Consider the following 18,387-nt stretch of genomic DNA (forward strand, 5'->3'; position numbering starts at 1 on the left):
ACTATTTGCATTTGTAAAGTATGAATGTCTTAAGTAATTTTGTCTGCCTGTCTAATCAACTGTAGCTTTACACTTAATTCATAGTGAGATTATTCTGGCTAGTATATTCTCGTTGTTCTGTTTGTTGTACCAGGATTTCATCTTCTGATCAAAATTCTGCTGGAGTATGAAATTTTCTGAATTAAGAAACAATACCACAATTAGCACAGAGCTCAGTCATGCTGTGTGGTTAAGGTTTGGTAAGTGTTCACCTTTTCAGCACTGTCTTAATACCCAACATTGCCATAATGCAGTCGAACATAACAGAATCTTCATGTAGTACAGTATCTTACAACCAACATCTCTCAATGACTTTCGAGATGTCCTGGGATTTCAAATACTACAAAATGATGTTATTGTACATTGGCTGATTCTTGTAGCACTTTAATCAATGTAGTATGGAAAACAAATAGGAAATTTCATTTCACAGAGAAAGTCATCAAAATGTGTTTGTAATGTAGAAAATTACTTGAGAAGTGTAAAAACAATAAATCAACCTTTGCTGGTGAAGCATTTCATGGGCAGCATTAAACAATCCAAGAACAGCTCTTCTGTCTTCCACTCTTGACAAGAGCACCATTAACGTCACATACGTAACAACTAGTTCCAGGTATGCACGTGTCAGCTCAAAGTTCAGAGTCTGTAAAATAATTCGAATTTCAGTTATAAAATATCTTTTTATAAGTAGCTTTACTATTTTTAATGAGCATATACTTACAATATCAAGGTGCACCTGGCACGCATCCATCGTTGTCAACAAATCACAAACATTATCTCTGAAGTCCAGCAGATCCACAAATGTATAATAATACAATGAAAGGGATTTTATAATATCATTTCGAAGCTGGTTGATAGCTTGGAGCTGAAAATTATTTTAATTTTGCATTTAAAAGGAAAGCATACATTATTTATACAATATAACATTGATGAAAAGTAATTACTATCCAAAGTGGAATTTACACAGTGAAATTACGATTAACTACAAAAACAGTAATGAATGCTGAAAAAGTGTGTATGTAATGTTGTTATGCTGCAGTATGATGATACATGTATATGTATACAGTTCTCACAATATTAAAAATGGTAAAAAGTAAGTACACAAATATTTCCGTTATAGAGTAGCAGTATTCTGTAATAAGATTATGGAAATGAAATTAAGATACAGACGAATGATAAAAATAATGGTACAAGAATTGTGACCAAACAAAATTGGACTGGATTATTACACCGAAGATAGTGTGAAAGTTACACTCCATCTTCATTTATGCAGTCCAAAAACTACGGATAGTAACTGACAAGTACATGCCAAGTTTCTTGCCATTTGGAAGTTTCTTGACACTAACAATTAATTAATTAGAGACACTTATAGGTCTGCTATTAGACATGTGACTGAGACAAAAGATTTATTGTCAGGTAAAACACAGTATGCACTTTTAGATGAATAGTCGTCAGTGTGATGGAATAATGGCCATGCCTAAGGGAAATTTCAAAGCACCCTTGCAACTGATGTAATTTACAGAACATCAGAAATATTTTTACAAAGTTTGGGATGTATCCCTCATACCCATACATGGGAAAAATCCGCATAAACAAATATATCTTAAAGTGCATAATTATTTTAGTTAATAACAAAATAATAATTTACAAAGTTCTCAAATCACAACAAATCTCCTCCACTTTCTTCTATACACATAAGCAATCATTCATTGACTATCCCACCCTTCAAATACCCCTGGAAAGTGTCAAATGGTTCTGCAAGCTCTCATGGCACACTGATAAAACGTTTCTGCATTCGGAATGTCTGCTATATAAACCAAGTGTTTTAGGGGGAGAGGGGGCAGAAACAAGAATCCAAAGAAATGCAGTCAGTGGAACTGGACCTCCACAATATGTCCATTTATCATATAATCCATTGTATATCAAACAACATGACTATAATGCAGTGGCGCTACATCAGACCAAAAAAAAAAACTTTGCTTTTGTGAGCAGGGGCAAAAATAAGGAAGGCAGTTATGAATAAAGTCTTTGTAGATAGCACCTGAAAGACATGCCTGGAGAACACAGGGGCCTATTATTCCAGTCTCCACAATATGGATACATGAACTGCCTGTATGGTGACATAATATTTATCACATGCTGCAGCTGTGTGTTATGCACTGATGTGTGGATCTACTGTGTCAGCCTGCAGAAACATTCTTTTTGGTCAGTCATGTGATTGATTCATGGTTTATCTCGATCCACAGTTTGTGGTATTAAAGAAACTGTTTCAGTAATGGGACAATAAAAACTAGTAAAAGTTGTATAATTTGGCTTCCTCCTGCCTGGAAACCCATTTTGATACAGCAGTGTAGCCTCACACTCATTACCATTTGCATAGCTGTACATAATAACCACATGTATCATCTCACAAAATAAATATCCAGCCGCAGTTTGATGGAAAACTTATTAAGTAATTCAATACAACTACGCAAGTGAACTATTCAAGCCAGATTAGCAACGAATGTACCAAACGTCAAAATATCACAGCAACAACACACTGCCATAGAAGATACAATGAGTGTATCAGCAGACTTACTTCTACCAATATTATCACTTGATTATTGAACAAGATTGCTGGATTTTTCCTTGAAATGCACTTAACATATACTTACATTAACAATACAAAAATGAAGGATTTTCAAACTTTTCTTGGTATTTTGGAAAGGAGAATTTGTGTGCAAAGTTTGCAAACGTATTTATGATACACTCTGTATGTACAGAAATTGGTAGACAACGTCATTAGCTAATTAAGATTTTTCAAAGATGATGCCACCATTCATAGTATTGTTCCCCTGTGTGAAATCAGGAAGATCTTCAGAAAATATATACCTTGTGAATCAACTGACATGTGACTCTAAACAGATTCAGTGAAATGTAAGTTAGCAAATAAATAATAACACCATGAACTCTCTTAGTATGGTATCACTGAGTTACCCCTAAGACACATGGTGTGGCTAATCAGAACAATAAGAGCCTCAATAAAGTTTGACTGACTGGAGAACTTAGAAATGTTTAACTGAAAAGGGAAATATTACAGTGCAATAAGTTTGCCAATACTAACTACAAAGTTACATGTAAGGATATCTGCTAACTTGTCTTTGCTGGATATTATAAAAATGTTTTGTTTCCCTCTCATACCTCTCTCTACACAAATATCTCACAATAGGAAACATTACAGCTTATGCAGAAGTACAGACAGTTGTCAACCATATGCAAAAGACATGAATGGAACAGTAAGGGCAATAAATAGCATGTATACAATTGACAGCAAAATAATTGGACCACTGTACTCAAAATGTCAGAAAATTTGGACCATATGGCAATAGCAGCAGAAAAACTGGTTGGTCTGCTGTGTGTCACCAGACAGAGGAAGAAAGTCACTGATATGGGAAATGCGAGATATCTGCTGCTCACTTTGGAATCCCCTATGCAGTGTGAGCTGTGGATTTAGCTAACTGTCAGAGGGTGCTCCAGAACTTCTAGTGGCTGTGAGACAGTTATGGACCTGACTGAATGTTGGGATCACTGTGACAACAACTGGATACAAACATGTATGAGCCAAAAAGGCTATAAAACTTTTACAAGTGTGTTTATAAGGGCTCACTGTCTACTATTCAAGCTTAACAGTGTGATTGGAGATAAATAAGAATGAAAGTCTCATTACACCTAAACTTTTTTTCCCTAAAACTAACTATTCTAGCCTTTTGCAAGCTGATATTCTAACTTTGTACATTTTGGAATGAGGAATAAAGCCACAAAATCACCTGTGATGAGGTTTATGGAATCTTAAGTTCAAGGAGATGACTTGCATCAATTTCTTGGGGCGAAAATACAAAATGCAGTATTGTGGAGTTTGTTTGGCCCAATTATGCAATCAGACATGAGAGTAACGAAATACCTGACCTTAGTGAATATCAGCAGTGCTGTAATTCAAATAAGTTTCTTCTTCAGAAAGTAGCAATAGACATGGAGTCTTATGTCAGAGTAAGGATCCAACCACAAAAGAAATTTTTGACAATGATTCTTAAAACAAAGAATCAAAAATGAAAATCATTACCAGTTCAGCATAAGAAATGTTATAAATTTGTACAGCTACACCTAATAGTTATTATCCGTAAGTGTTTAGAAGCAATGATTACAATTTCCCTATAAATTAACGATGGCCTTCTCCAACCAACAGTCAACTCATAAAGGTATAATGAGTGCTTTTGGACCTACAAGCAGCTATTAAATGCATAATGAATGGGCAATATTATCAATTTAGTAACACTGTCTTGCTGAATCACTTAGTTGCCAGAAAATAGTAACTGTAAGAAATGAAGTCTCTTATGGACTTCTAGAAATAAATTATGCCTACAATGAAAGACTTTGTAGCAAAGTTAAATGTTTGTACCTCGAGTTATGACGTGGTTACAATTAATGGGTTTTCATATTCAGTATATTTCACTACATACAAACAAAAAATTAGGATAAATGATTAAAGCAGTAAAAATCTGGTCTAGTTCAGTAAAATGTATCAAAATTTATTAACAACACCTGCTAATCTCATCCATCACATGTGCCAAACTATTATTTCACTTTCCATGTCTATTACTAATATGCATGGGTACACATCTAGAATGATGTCAAAGCTGTGAAATTCTACCACTGCTATGGTGAAGTCCCCAATTTCTTCATGGAGTTTATATTATTACTCTAGTTTTCATCATACACAGTTTAAGCGTTTGACTTGAATTCTGGGCACGGTATATCATGTGGATGTTCCTGGGATTAGTTATAAACACATTAACAGACTAACTGCACCTCAAAGGATAAAAAAGGGGAAGACGAGGAAGAAGATAGCGAGATGAGCTACTGTCACATGGTGAACCACAGTAACAACGTTCGCATGGACACAGTAAATCAGGAGAAGTCAGGAGAGGCCTCTAAACAGCAGAAAAATATTAACTGCATGTAACAAGTGTTAACAAATACACGCAGACACACAAACAAAACAATGGATGTCATCTCTCATGCACTGCGTTCAACTCAAACTGGTGACCTCCAGTTAAGAGTAGTATGCTTGTGGTGGTGATGGTGGATGGATGGCCATAAATGAGATGTTGTCGAAGAAGATTATCACTTTGTCAGGCAGAGGGTTGTGTTTGTATCACCTATTGAAGATGTTTAAAGCAATTTTCTTTGATTGTGCAGCCTGTTCTCTATTGCTTGGCTATCTGCAGTCACATCAGAATAAGCCGACACGTGTGGTGGGCAGACAAAGTGATTTACCACATACATTGTCACATTTCTTGCAAGTTTATGCATTTTTAAGTATTCAAGATTCACACAACAGTCATTAAGCAGCAATAACGTTTACTGCCAAAGGCTAAACAAATTCACCTGAAGGGTTACGGTGGAAATGGAAATTGCCTTCATATCACTAACTGTGGATTAAATATAACTTCACATGAAAGTAAGAATCTCAGTATACGCAGGGCCTACTCCTAGATTTGACCTCCAGACCCCATGAACACATGGTACTCAGGCTAAACCAACAACAGCCTCACACACATTACATATATGTCTATTGTGGCTATTTCCAGTACACAGGATTCTTTTTTCTTTTGTTTAAGAATTCAATGTTGCAAAAACATGTGTGACAATGGTTCATATTCTCAATATGGGTATTTGACAATTAGACCAAACATTCATTCACTGGGTTTTATCATTACTATTATCATTCACTAAATATGCAAAGAGACAAAGACCTTGCCGCAAACCAAATTCAAACAAATAAGTTCCATCTCAGTTTCATCTTCTGCAACAGGAGATTGGACAGACAGGCTTTTCTTACTCGCCCTTGGGCGAAGCTGTGAGGATGGGTTGTGCGCCATGTTTGGGTAACTTAGATAGCAGAGCACTTGTTTGCATAAGGCAAAGGGTAGCTTAGATAGCAGAGCACTTGACCGCGAAAGACAAAGGACCCAAGTTCAAGTCTCAGTCCGGCACACAGTTTTAATCTGCCAGGAAGTTTGAGTTCATTTGTCTATCACTAATTTCAGTGTCAGTGTTAAGCATTTCTTTTACATCTCTCTGTAAAACAAAGAATGATATTCATAAAACAAAACATTAGATTAAATTTAGGGACATAATTTACATGCTCTTCACAAGTTGTGGGGTTCAGGACTGGGTGATTGTCTGAAAATCTTGTTAATTGCCTCCCCAATGAGGCTCTAGTCTGCTACAGACAAAATTAAGTCATCTTTATATTTAACAAATTATTCAGTGCCTCTGAGTAAGAAATCAAATCGTGTATTTAAAAAATTAAAAATTAGTTAGCTGAAACAAAAACTGCTGGTATTTACAAGTGCATAGTGCAAAAATTTCATAAGTATTTAAACTTTAGATCTATGGGGTACTGAACCAGGGTTATGAGACAACTGCAATGTGGAGGTTTTCTTAAGATTGCCTTGAAAATTTTCTACTGGCTGTTTGCAGTTCAGTTACAGAGAAGGGGAAAAAAAAAACATAATATACCAGTGCTCCGGCCAGACTGGAATAGAGACCTAATGCAGACTTTGGATCTGATGGTGGCCACATTACCACTGAGCTAGTGAGCAACCACTGTATTTACTACTCTCTCATCATCACAGTCATGGCTAAGATAGATAATTCACAATGTAGCAGACGAGATTAATTGTATCTTCCATGTAGAACAACCTTCCTGGACTCAAAATCGTAATTTTGATAACATCACTCAAATTGTTTAATGAAAATTACAACAAAATACCAAGTGAATTTAGCACAATAATTCTGTGCTATTCCAGGAAGTAACTTTATGATTGAAGAATGCCAGACACATTCCATAATGTTGTTAATTGTACTAGTGGCAAGAAGAATACATTTCCACAGCCAATGCGTTTCCTGAGCTGGCTCGGAAGTGAGGAGCACAGCTTGTGTTTCTAAGACATAACCACTGAGTTGACTGAGGCCCAAAATACGAAGCGTATAAGACAATGACTTTTACTCCCATTTCTGTAACTAGGCTTAACTGCTAGAGCCTAGTTACTGTTAGCATTCAAATGCACAGACTGCAAGCCTAAAATCATACATCAATACCTGTCAAAATTGTTTCTGTTTTCCTTCTTTATGTGTACTGTAAATATAAAAGCTTATGTGCTGGACACAATTCACTGTTTGAAGCATCTGTAGTAGTTTAAAGGTAAACATTTTGTTTAGGTAACAATCTTTTGATCATTATAGACGTAACACAGGTTTTTCTCAAGAATGCTGTCATTAGCACTGCACCCAAAACAGACGAAAACAAATGAAAAATAACAACACAGCACTGACTGCAAAACACAAACATTCACAGATAAATTTGTTAGCTACAAATAATATAAAGCCTTAAACCAACAAGGTGTGAACTGTGAAAAGAAACAATGTGCACGACTGAGAAAGCCTACTGCAAAGGTATAACGGGAGAGTGAGGGGGGGGGGGGAATTAAAAAAAGGTACACAATACGCTGACAGTAGAGTCTTTAATCTGCCCTTCTAAAGTAGAACTGTCATTCAGTCTATAATAATTACAAGAATGGAAAGTAACTTCTATCCCTAATAATTACAAAATCATCCCTCCAGATTCTTTATGCATAAAAGTAGGGCGTGATCAAAGAGCTACTCAATTTGCAGTATGCTTATGACAGAGGAAAACCAAAATAGCAATAAGATGTTCAACTAATTGAGCATGGGGAACATCTTCAATGGAAAACTTCGCAGCAGGTAAAGCTTGTTCTTAATTCACTGGTTGATAGGTTCACAATAACAATGAAGAAAAAGTTGCACATTGGAGTGGTATTTCTGCCCAGCACCTTACAGCAAAATTAGGGAATATGAATGGAATTGTACAGAATGGAATGGTATAACGGGAGGGGGGAGTGGGGGGGGGGGGAGGGGGGGGGGGAGAGAAATGATTTCACAGCTGACATCACCATGGACAAACTTGAAAAACATATTAATAAATCAAAATAATGGTGGAGCAACAGATTTCGATGATACTGGACAAGAATAAAGTAAATATTTCAGCAGTGAAACAAAATTAATTGCTGGAATGTGTAGAGCCTATCCAGATGGTATTAACTCATTATGCCAAACTGCAAAAAGTCTGTACATTCAGTCACTGTGAGCCAGATTATAACCCACACTTAATTTCTGTCAGTGAAAGAATTTCCCAGCAGTGTGTGAAGAGCATCTACATTTCTGTACCTCTTACACAACACAGACCAATCATGTGCTAATTATTCACCTTTCTGTAGACACAGTAAAGATATTGCTTACCACTGGTAGCTAAATTCCAACCCTTGAGGTGTTTGACATGTCCCAAACCAATCAAAAAGGCAGCACATAGCTTTTGAGCACATTTACTTTTCTTCAGATATTATTGCTCATAATCGTATTTAACTGAAAAATTTAGAGTCATACAAATAGAGCAAAACCAGACCAACAGGTAGACATGGAAACTAGTGATTTCACAGCCGACATCACCATGGACAAACTTGAAAAACATATTAATAAATCAAAATAATGGTGGAGCAACAGATTTCGATGATACTGGACAAGAATAAAGTAAATATTTCAGCAGTGAAACAAAATTAATTGCTTCTGAAAGTTTTTTGATGATGATTTGGGCCATATTAGCAATACGCTCACTAACCACTAATATGTGTCTTGTGATTATTGTAACTGTATGACAGTTTTAGTTAAAAATGACATATTGAAAACTTTATTCACAGCATATTGTGTTCCTGTTTACATTTCTTACTTTCATTTCTTTATGCCTTTTCAGTAGGCTTTTTCAATCTTGCTCACTGTTTGTTTGCACAGTTCACATTTTATTGGTTAAAGGCTTTATGTTATTTGTATCTTATGAATGAATTTCTTGTGGATGTTGTGTTCCACTATTTTGGGTATGGTACTAATGACAGCATTCTTAAGTAAAACTCATATTAGGTCTATAATGATGAAAAGATATGTTACTTGCATATAATGTTTACACTAACTACTGCAGATGTACCACAAAAATGAATTGTGTCAGGTGAATGAGCCTTTCCCATTATAGAACATGTAAAAAATGAAAATAAAAATAATTGTGGCAGCTACTGGTGTACAATTTTCAGCATTTAGTTGGTGCATCTGAGTATTGTTGGTAACTACGCTCTAGCCTATGCCTAGTTACAGAAATGGGATTAAGAGTCACTGTTTATATTTTTGGTATTTCAACCTTCAGTCAACGCAGCAGATGCGTCTCAGGGACCTAAGCAGTGCTCTTCAGTTCCAAGCCTGCTCAGGAAACAAATCGGTTGCGGAAACATCCTTCCTGCCTCTAGTTCAAATGGTTCACATGGTTCTGAGCACTACGGGACTTAACATCAGAAGTCATCAGTCCCCTAGAACTTAGAAATACTTAAACCTAACTAACCTAAGGACATCACACACATCCATGCCCGAGGCAGGATTCGAACCTGTGACCGTAGCAGTCGCGCAGTTCCGGATTGAAGCACCTAGAACCGCTCAGCCACTGCGGCCGCCTCTGCCTCTACTATCATTGGCAACATTGCAGCATATGTTTGGCAACTCTGTGAGTGTCATGACACTTCCTGGATGACACAGAATTATCATGCTAAATTCACTTGACATTTTATTGTCATTTCCATTAAATACTCTGAGCAATTCTCACTTAAGGTGTGACACCGAGTTATCAAAATTATGATTCTGAGTCCATGAAGCTTTTGCCTCGAAGACAATACTTCTAATCTCATCTCTTAGAATGTGAATTGTCCGTCTTGGACATAACTATGACAATGAGGGAAAGATGAATAACACAGTTGTTCACTAGCTCTGTAGTAACGATGTTTTTCTTTAAAGCGAAGCCTGCATTACATCTAGGTTCCAGTCTTGGTGGAGATCAGCTTTTTACCTTTACAGTGACAGAGCTACGTGTAGCCAGATTGAAGATCAATATGGAACTCTTAATAAAACTTCTCCACTATCAGTTTTCTCACTACTTTCGGTATGGTACTCCATAGTCTAAATAATGGAAAGAGTGAACAGGAACCTGCGACTTGTCATCTTCAGTGCACAATATTTACCACAAGACCAGCATATTATAACAGCTCAAGTGGGAAAAAACACTTCGTCTATTGTTGCCAGTTCATGCACTTGGTACTTACTTTGAGGGTTAGGTAGTTTCATTGACACTACAAGTGAGTGACTCGGACTTAGTTTCTGTGGCAGCCAAGTTTTACATGAAAAACTGTACATAATCTGTCTCGTAGCCATCAGAAGATGTGAGTTACACTCTGTCAATCAGTCAAATAAGCAATCCTTAGCACACAGGGCATAGATGATTATAGAGGGGATGTTGGCTATCATTCATTTTCCGAATCAACAACATGTTGTCTCTGCCTGATATCATACCTTAGTCCAGTTTTTCTGCTGCTAGTACCAAATGGTCTAAATTTTCTGCCATTTTGTCTACAGCGGTCCACAAGTTTTTTGCTGTCAAATGTACAAGGCACCCTTTACAATACTCCTAAGGATGGCTGGTTACATTTTAACGTAGATTAAGATAAACTGTAGTTGCCAGATCAAAAGAATTTCTCTTAAGCGTTAAGTGGGGAGTAGAGAAACAGTTCTTCCCCTTACTTCCCTCTGGCCAATGGCAGCCTATACTCGGTTCTATTGGCCGTTCAAAAAAATTTCCGTGCAAGTAGACTTTATTGTCTGTCTTGCTGGGTTGTTTTTGACTGCTTGTTGTTTGTTCTTAGATTACAAGTGTTTCAGTAGTTCTTTGCATAGTCATCATCATTTACCAGATCCAGTTTCTCATATGTGATATACTAGTTCTTGCTTATTTACATGGTACCTGTGTTAATAAACAATTTATGCAGCAGCTAATGTTACCATGGCCACACAAATTAAGAATTCCATTGATGTTATTAACAATGTATCAGTGTGCTTGAAAGGCATGACAAATTTAATATATTTATGTCACTTGAATCTCATCTTCTTAGTCATACTTCCAATACTGATATGAGTACAATTCATGAAATCATTTTTTGAGCAGCACATACCATTCTGCTCTAGACCACATCACAATACACACCTGACTGGCTGCAGAATTCCTGTTGTGTATTATTCTTCTTATAAGCAAACAGAGCCTATATCTATAAATTATACCCCTTTGTCCAAAGTTGGGTGAGGCATTCATTAGCAACATAATTTATCTCATTTCTATGTCTTTTATGAATTACATGTGGTACAAAAATCAGCTACTATGTGTATGTATAAAAAGGTTCTAATCCTAAGGTCTTTCGCTGAAAGATAAGAACACCACTCAAAGCAGTTTGGGAACCTGAGGACATAATACCTCTCGTGAAATTTCCCTTTATAGTGCATCAAATGTTGCCTATGGTTCTACTTAACACTGATAATATACTAAACTGTTCCTACAGTCCATATGACAAGATAAGATCCCTGACAGTTAAAATGGATTTGGCAGGCTGCGTGTCTGCCACTATCAATCACATAACACAGTTTTGTTTACAATTATATGGCAACACCTTGGTGTTGCTGCAGTGTTAGGCAGCAGTTGTTTGCATCTCACACACGAAAGCTTGCAACAGCACTTTTAAGTGTCATGGGTTTCCTCCCGCCATACAGATTATAGCCATGAAGGTTTTATTTAGCTATCTGGAGGATACATATTTGAGAGCATTTTAACAAAACAGCCATTGTAATGCTTTCACATTATATGAGGCAGAATGTTTACATTAGTGATGCAGTGGACTGAGTCAACAACGTTAAACAGAAAGAATAATGAAAAAGCATCTACTGTGTAGAGTATGTGACTTTATAATTATTTCATTATAAAATGTACTTAAAAATAATTTACTTTTATGTATTACTCTTCTGAAGTTCATGCTTTATGCAAGGTATACACATACATTGTAGACTAGGCAGATAAGCACGTTAAGTGACTAATCATCTGCCATGTGCTCATGATCACAAAAGTGAACAATGATAAGAAAATAGTAGCAATATTGTTGTGTTTCCTATACTTCATAGAAAATGCTTATTTTCTTCCTGTCATCTATCACAAGTCTTGCCTCCCCCCCCCCCCCTCTTCTACCATTTTTCAACACTTCCCTACCCCCTCTCCTTCTACACGTCTTTCCCCCACCCCACCATACTGAAACAATTTTTCCCATTCCTCCACCCCTCTATTTTTTATCAGATAAACCACTGGACAGTGGTTTACAGTTAAAGAAATGTGCACAATTCTAAAAATATCTTATGTTACTCGCCAACATCTGGAAGGTGGGAGAGAACAAACTTGTGGGTCCCAAAAAACAGGCAGATAATGTTCATTAATTAGCTGGAAAAACTTTCAAGTCAAGTATTTTCATTAGGCTGGGTGGGAAATAGCCCTCCAATTTAAATTACACTTAGTAAAGCGTACATAACCTGGAGTGTTTAATCAGGCACTAAAATGGAACACTTATTCCTGGAATTCTAGTCTTCACATTAACAGTTAGGTGCAATTTATTATTATTATTGCTATTATTATTTGAATTTGGAACTCAGGACCACATAAAACAGATGATTTATTTCCTTTTGTCTGCTTCACAACATTACTTTGTTATTACTTTCTGTTGTTGTCTTCTTGCTTCTGTCAATGTCGCTCCTCTTTTGTATTTTCTTTGGGACATCCTTCATTTTTTGGACCTTTTCCCTTAATTCATGTCTGTTCTCTATGTCTGTTTGTTATTCCCAACTTCTGTAGGTATTTCTTCACTTCTATAAACCATGAAATTTGAGTTTTGCCAATAAATTTGAATACTTTTTTGTCAGCCTATTGTCAGCCATTCTTTTTAAGTATCCATAACATGCATCCTTCACTTTCTCATTGTATCTACCATATTCTCAGTTTTTTCATGCACCAATCTGTTGCTTCTCAAGTTCCACATCCCATTTTCATACTTTGGACCTCAAATTTTTCAATTTATTCTTCTTTATTTCTTCTTCAAAGTATTCAAATGTCTGACTGTGTATACTGTGAGGTATTCTGAGTCACAAACACATGCAATTTTAATCATAACACATGCTTTAATTTTGTATTAATCCATAAGCTTTTTTTATATTATATTTGTTCATTTTAAAATTGAAGACCATTACTATTTTTCTGGATTCTTTGTCCATAGCATTTAGCTGAGTTACTTCTCCCAAGTATTTAAACTCTGAGACTTCCTTCATTTTTCCATAATTTGTCTTCGTATATTTTGTGTACTTTTAGCATTGGTCATGTATACAGTTTGTCAAACAAAATTTGTAATTCAGTTTTTCTGCTTCTTTGCATACTGTAGGTCCTCTGCTAAGACTGTGAAATCATCAGCTAAAGCTAAGCAGTCAATTTCAAGATTCTCTCTATTTCCTCATACTTTTTCACCTTATTCATTCCCTCTTCTTCCATTCTTTTTCTCCAATCTCATACCACTTTCTCCAAGACAACTGAATAATAAAGGATACAGTCCATCCTCCTATATCACTCATGCTTTAATATCAAAATGTTTTAATAATTCATATAATATAATCCATACAGTAATGTCAGACTATGCACATTACATTTACTTTTATTGTTTTATAAAAGATTGTTTTGATAAACAATGATTTTCCAACTGTAACTTCAGTCAATAATCTTGAAGCTTAGTTCTACCCTCTACCAGATCATTAGCTATCATTTTAAGGAACAGTACCATGGCCACAAAACTATTAAGAGCTGGTTGTCATAAAACACATTAACATTTTATAAAAACACTTCTTGACCTCCATGATTTTATGGATAGGTATCTTTACAAAATCTTGTGTAAAAGACATATTAAAAAGACATAATAATTAAATTAGATGCTTCGTTCATGCCTTGTAGTCTTACGCCAACTGGGTGTGAATGCATGATACAACATAAAGCAGAGAATTAAAGCAGTAGGGTACAACTAGTGCACAAAGAAGACAACCACAATGCAGTAACAGCAGAATAAGAATTTAGTTCTCATGCACTAGTAAAGGAAAGCTATTCTATAGTAATAAGCAAACATGTCTATCTGGGGGGAAATGTGAAAGAAAGCACACAGCCACTCCATAAAAAAGTGAGCCTCACAGACCACCTTATAAATTTTACAGAAACAGTACATGTTATACATCAAATTAAAGCTAAAGCATGGTATTATTTATGCCTGTAATCAGTTTTTTGTTTGTTTGTTTTTGTTTACAAAATTTGAGAAATTTAGTTTGAAACAAGGAATATTTTTGATTGCTCTAGAAATGGCAAACTTGCACAGTTGATGTCTTTTATTTTAAGCTTAAACTGTTTAGAGATCAGATGATTTTTTTCCCTTCTATTCTATTGCTGGCATTATTAGGAAGGGGGAAAAAAGTGTTTGGATATTAATTTTAAAGGTAAAACAGTTTTCTTACTCAATTTTCCTATTGCACAATTTGTTTTGTCCTGATTGTAACACAATATAATTAAAAGTTTTATTATAAAACCATTATTAATCATAAAGTTTCCGAAGTCTAAATTTTCTTAGTGGATACCTGGCCAAATTTTTCATCGCGTTCTCAAGATGAGATCCAGACTGCTCACTGGATTCACAACAAACTTACAGTTTTCACGGCACTTGCTTGGCTTTCAAACAACAGCATAAGAAATTATGCTTCTACATCTGATGATTTGGAACATGATAAAGTAGCAGCTTGGGTATATCTATGTGTAATTGTTTCTTCCTTAAAGAAAAAAAAGTATCCGTGCCCTGAAAAAGTGAAAAATTTTTTCCGATGGTGCAGCTGCTCAGTATAAGAACACATTTAGTCTATCCAATTTGTTACTTTTTGAAGAAGATTTTAGCACCTCAGGAGAATGGAACTTCTTTGCGTCCAGCCATGGGAAAGGGGCTGTTGATGGTATGGGAGGAAAAGTTAAGCAGTATCTGGTTCGCTGAAAAATGTTGAAAATTTATTGTCAACCCCCTTCAAAGTTTTTCCAAGCGTATTCTGGAAGTGCTTGATAGTACAGAAGTGACCATGATATAGAACGATGCTATGAGATATTGTAAGGAAGAACTAGAGAAAAGATTTTATCAATTCCACATTTTCAGAGAGCACATTGTATTAAATTCAATAGCGAGAAGGGTTGTTTAAGAGTAAGTCAGATCAGTGACTCAAATTTTAGTGAAAAGATCAGAAAATCAACACTATTCAATGATGAAATTACATCTACATCTACATCCATACTCCGCAAGCCACCTGACGGTGTGTGGCGGAGGGTACCCTGAGTACCTCTATCGGTTCTCCCTTCTATTCCAGTCTCGTATTGTACGTGGAAAGAAGGATTGTCGGTATGCTTCTGTGTGGGCTCTAATCTCTCTGATTTTATCCTCATGGTCTCTTCGCGAGATATACGTAGGAGGGAGCAATATACTGCTTGACTCTTCGGTGAAGGTATGTTCTCGAAACTTTAACAAAAGCCCGTACCGAGCTACTGAGCGTCTCTCCTGCAGAGTCTTCCACTGGAGTTTATCTATCATCTCCGTAACGCTTTCGCAATTACTAAATGATCCTGTAACGAAGCGCGCTGCTCTCCGTTGGATCTTCTCTATCTCTTCTATCAACCCTACCTGGTGCGGATCCCACACTGCTGAGCAGTATTCAAGCATTGGGCGAACAAGCGTACTGTAACCTACTTCCTTTGTTGTCGGATTGCATTTCCTTAGGATTCTTCCAATGAATCTCAGTCTGACATCTGCTTTACCGACGATCAACTTTATATGATCATTCCATTTTAAATCACTCCTAATGAGTACTCCCAGATAATTTATGGAATTAACTGCTTCCAGTTGCTGACCTGCTATTTTGTAGCTAAATGATAAGGGACCTATATTTCTATGTATTCGCATCACATTACACTTGTCTACATTGAGATTCAATTGCCATTCCATGCACCATGCGTCAATTCGCTGCAGATCCTCCTGCATTTCAGTACAATTTTCCATTGTTGCAACCTCTCGATACACCACAGCATCATCTGCAAAAAGCCTCAGTGAACTTCCGATGTCATCCACCAGGTCATTTATGTATATTGTGAATAGCAACGGTCCTATGACACTACCCTGCGGCACACCTGAAATCACTCTTACTTTGGAAGACTTCTCTCCATTGAGAATGACATGCTCCGTTCTGTTATCTAGGAACTCCTCAATCCAATGATACAATTGATCTGATAGTCCATATGCTCTTACTTTGTTCATTAAACGACTGTGGGGAACTGTGTCAAACGCCTTGCGGAAGTCAAGAAACACGGAATCTACCTGTGAACCCGTGTCTAAGGCCCTCTGAGTCTCGTGGACGAATAGCGCGAGCTGGGTTTCACATGACCGTCTTTTTCGAAACCCATGCTAATTCCTACAGAGTAGATTTCTAGTCTCCAGAAAAGACATTATACTCGAACATAATACGTGTTCCAAAATTCTACAACTGATCGACATTAGAGATATAGGTCTATAGTTCTGCACATCTGTTCGACGTCCCTTCTTGAAAACGGGGATGACCTGTGTCCTTTTCCAATCCTTTGGAACGCTTCGCTCTTCTAGAGACCTACGGTACACCGCTGCAAGAAGGGGGGCAAGTTCCTTCGCGTACTCTGTGTAAAATCGAACTGGTATTCCATCAGGACCAGCGGCCTTTCCTCTTTTGAGTGATTTTAATTGTTTCTCTATCCCTCTGTCGTCTACTTCGATATCTACCATTTTGTCAACTGTGCAACAATCTAGAGAAGGAAGCACAGTGCAGTCTTCCTCTGTGAAACAGCTTTGGAAGAAGACATTTAGTAATTCGGCCTTTAGTCTGTCATCCTCTGTTTCAGTACCATTTTGGTCACAGAGTGTCTGGACATTTTGTTTTGATCCACCTACCGCTTTGACATAGGACCAAAATTTCTTAGGATTTTCTGCCAAGTCAGTACATAGAACTTTACTTTCGAATTCATTGAAAGCCTCTCGCATAGCCCTCCTCACACTGCATTTCGCTTCGCGTAATTTTTGTTTGTCTGCAAGGCTTTGGCTATGTTTATGTTTGCTGTGAAGTTCCCTTTGCTTCCGCAGCAGTTTTCTAACTCGGTTGTTGTACCACGGTGGCTCTTTCCCATCTCTTACGATCTTGCTTGGCACATACTCATCTAATGCATATTGTACCATGGTTTTGAACTTTGTCCACTGATCCTCAACACTGTCTGTACTTGAGACAAAACTTTTGTGTTGAGCCACCAAGTACTCTGAAATCTGCTTTTTGTCACTTTTGCTAAACAGAAAAATCTTCCTACCTTTTTTAATATTTCTATTTACGGCTGAAATCATCGATGCAGTAACCGCTTTATGATCGCTGATTCCCTGTTCTGCATTAACTGATTCAAATAGTTCGGGTCTGTTTGTCACCAGAAGGTCTAATATGTTATCGCCACGAGTCGGTTTTCTGTTTAACTGCTCAAGGTAGTTTTCAGATAAAGCACTTAAAAATATTTCACTGGATTCTTTGTCCCTGCCACCTGTTATGAACGTTTGAGTCTCCCAGTCTATATCCGGCAAATTAAAATCTCCACCCAGAACTATAACATGGTGGGGAAATCTACTCGAAATATTTTCCAAATTATTCTTCAGGTGCTGAGCCACAACAGCTGCTGAGCACGGGGGCCTATAGAGACATCCAATTACCATGTCTGAGCCTGCTTTAACCGTGACCTTCACCCAAATCATTTCACAATTCGAATCTCCGTCAATTTCCTTCGATACTATTGCACTTCTTATCGCTATAAACACGCCTCCCCCTTCACTGTCCAGCCTATCTCTGTGGTATACATTCCAATCCGAGTTTAGGATTTCATTACTGTTTACGTCTGGTTTCAGCCAACTTTCTGTTCCTAGCACTATATGGGCGTTGTGACCGTTTATTAATGAGAGCAGTTCTGGGACCTTTCTATAGACGCTCCTGCAGTTTACTATAAGCACATTAATATTGTTATTCCTTGTTGCATTTTGCCTACTCCTGCCTTGCCGCATCAGGAGGCGTCTTGTCGGGCCTAGGGAGGGAATTCTCTAACCTAAAAAAACCCCATGTGCACTCCACACGTACTCCGCTACCCTCGTAGCCGCTTCCGGCGTGTAGTGCACGCCTGACTTAAAGAGGTCAATATTATCACACAGAATATAAAACCTGGAGAGT

The 18,387-nt window shown here is 37.1% G+C and overlaps 1 protein-coding gene across 4 annotated transcripts in view; it reads right to left on the bottom strand.

Annotated features, from left to right (window-relative positions):
* The window catches only part of LOC126297787 (membrane-associated protein Hem), a 185,696-nt gene that overhangs the window by 161,085 nt on the left and 6,224 nt on the right, over positions 1 to 18,387 (bottom strand). For all 4 annotated transcript variants that reach the window (XM_049988983.1, XM_049988985.1, XM_049988984.1 and 1 more), the window contains exons 3-4: positions 758 to 901; positions 537 to 679 (exon numbers count right to left, since the gene is read on the bottom strand). In XM_049988983.1, coding sequence (XP_049844940.1) covers positions 537 to 679; positions 758 to 901 — 287 coding nt within the window. The remainder of the gene's footprint in view (positions 1 to 536; positions 680 to 757; positions 902 to 18,387) is intronic.

This window comes from Schistocerca gregaria, chromosome X, assembly GCF_023897955.1.
Source record: "Schistocerca gregaria isolate iqSchGreg1 chromosome X, iqSchGreg1.2, whole genome shotgun sequence".
Lineage (NCBI taxonomy): Eukaryota > Metazoa > Arthropoda > Insecta > Orthoptera > Acrididae > Schistocerca > Schistocerca gregaria.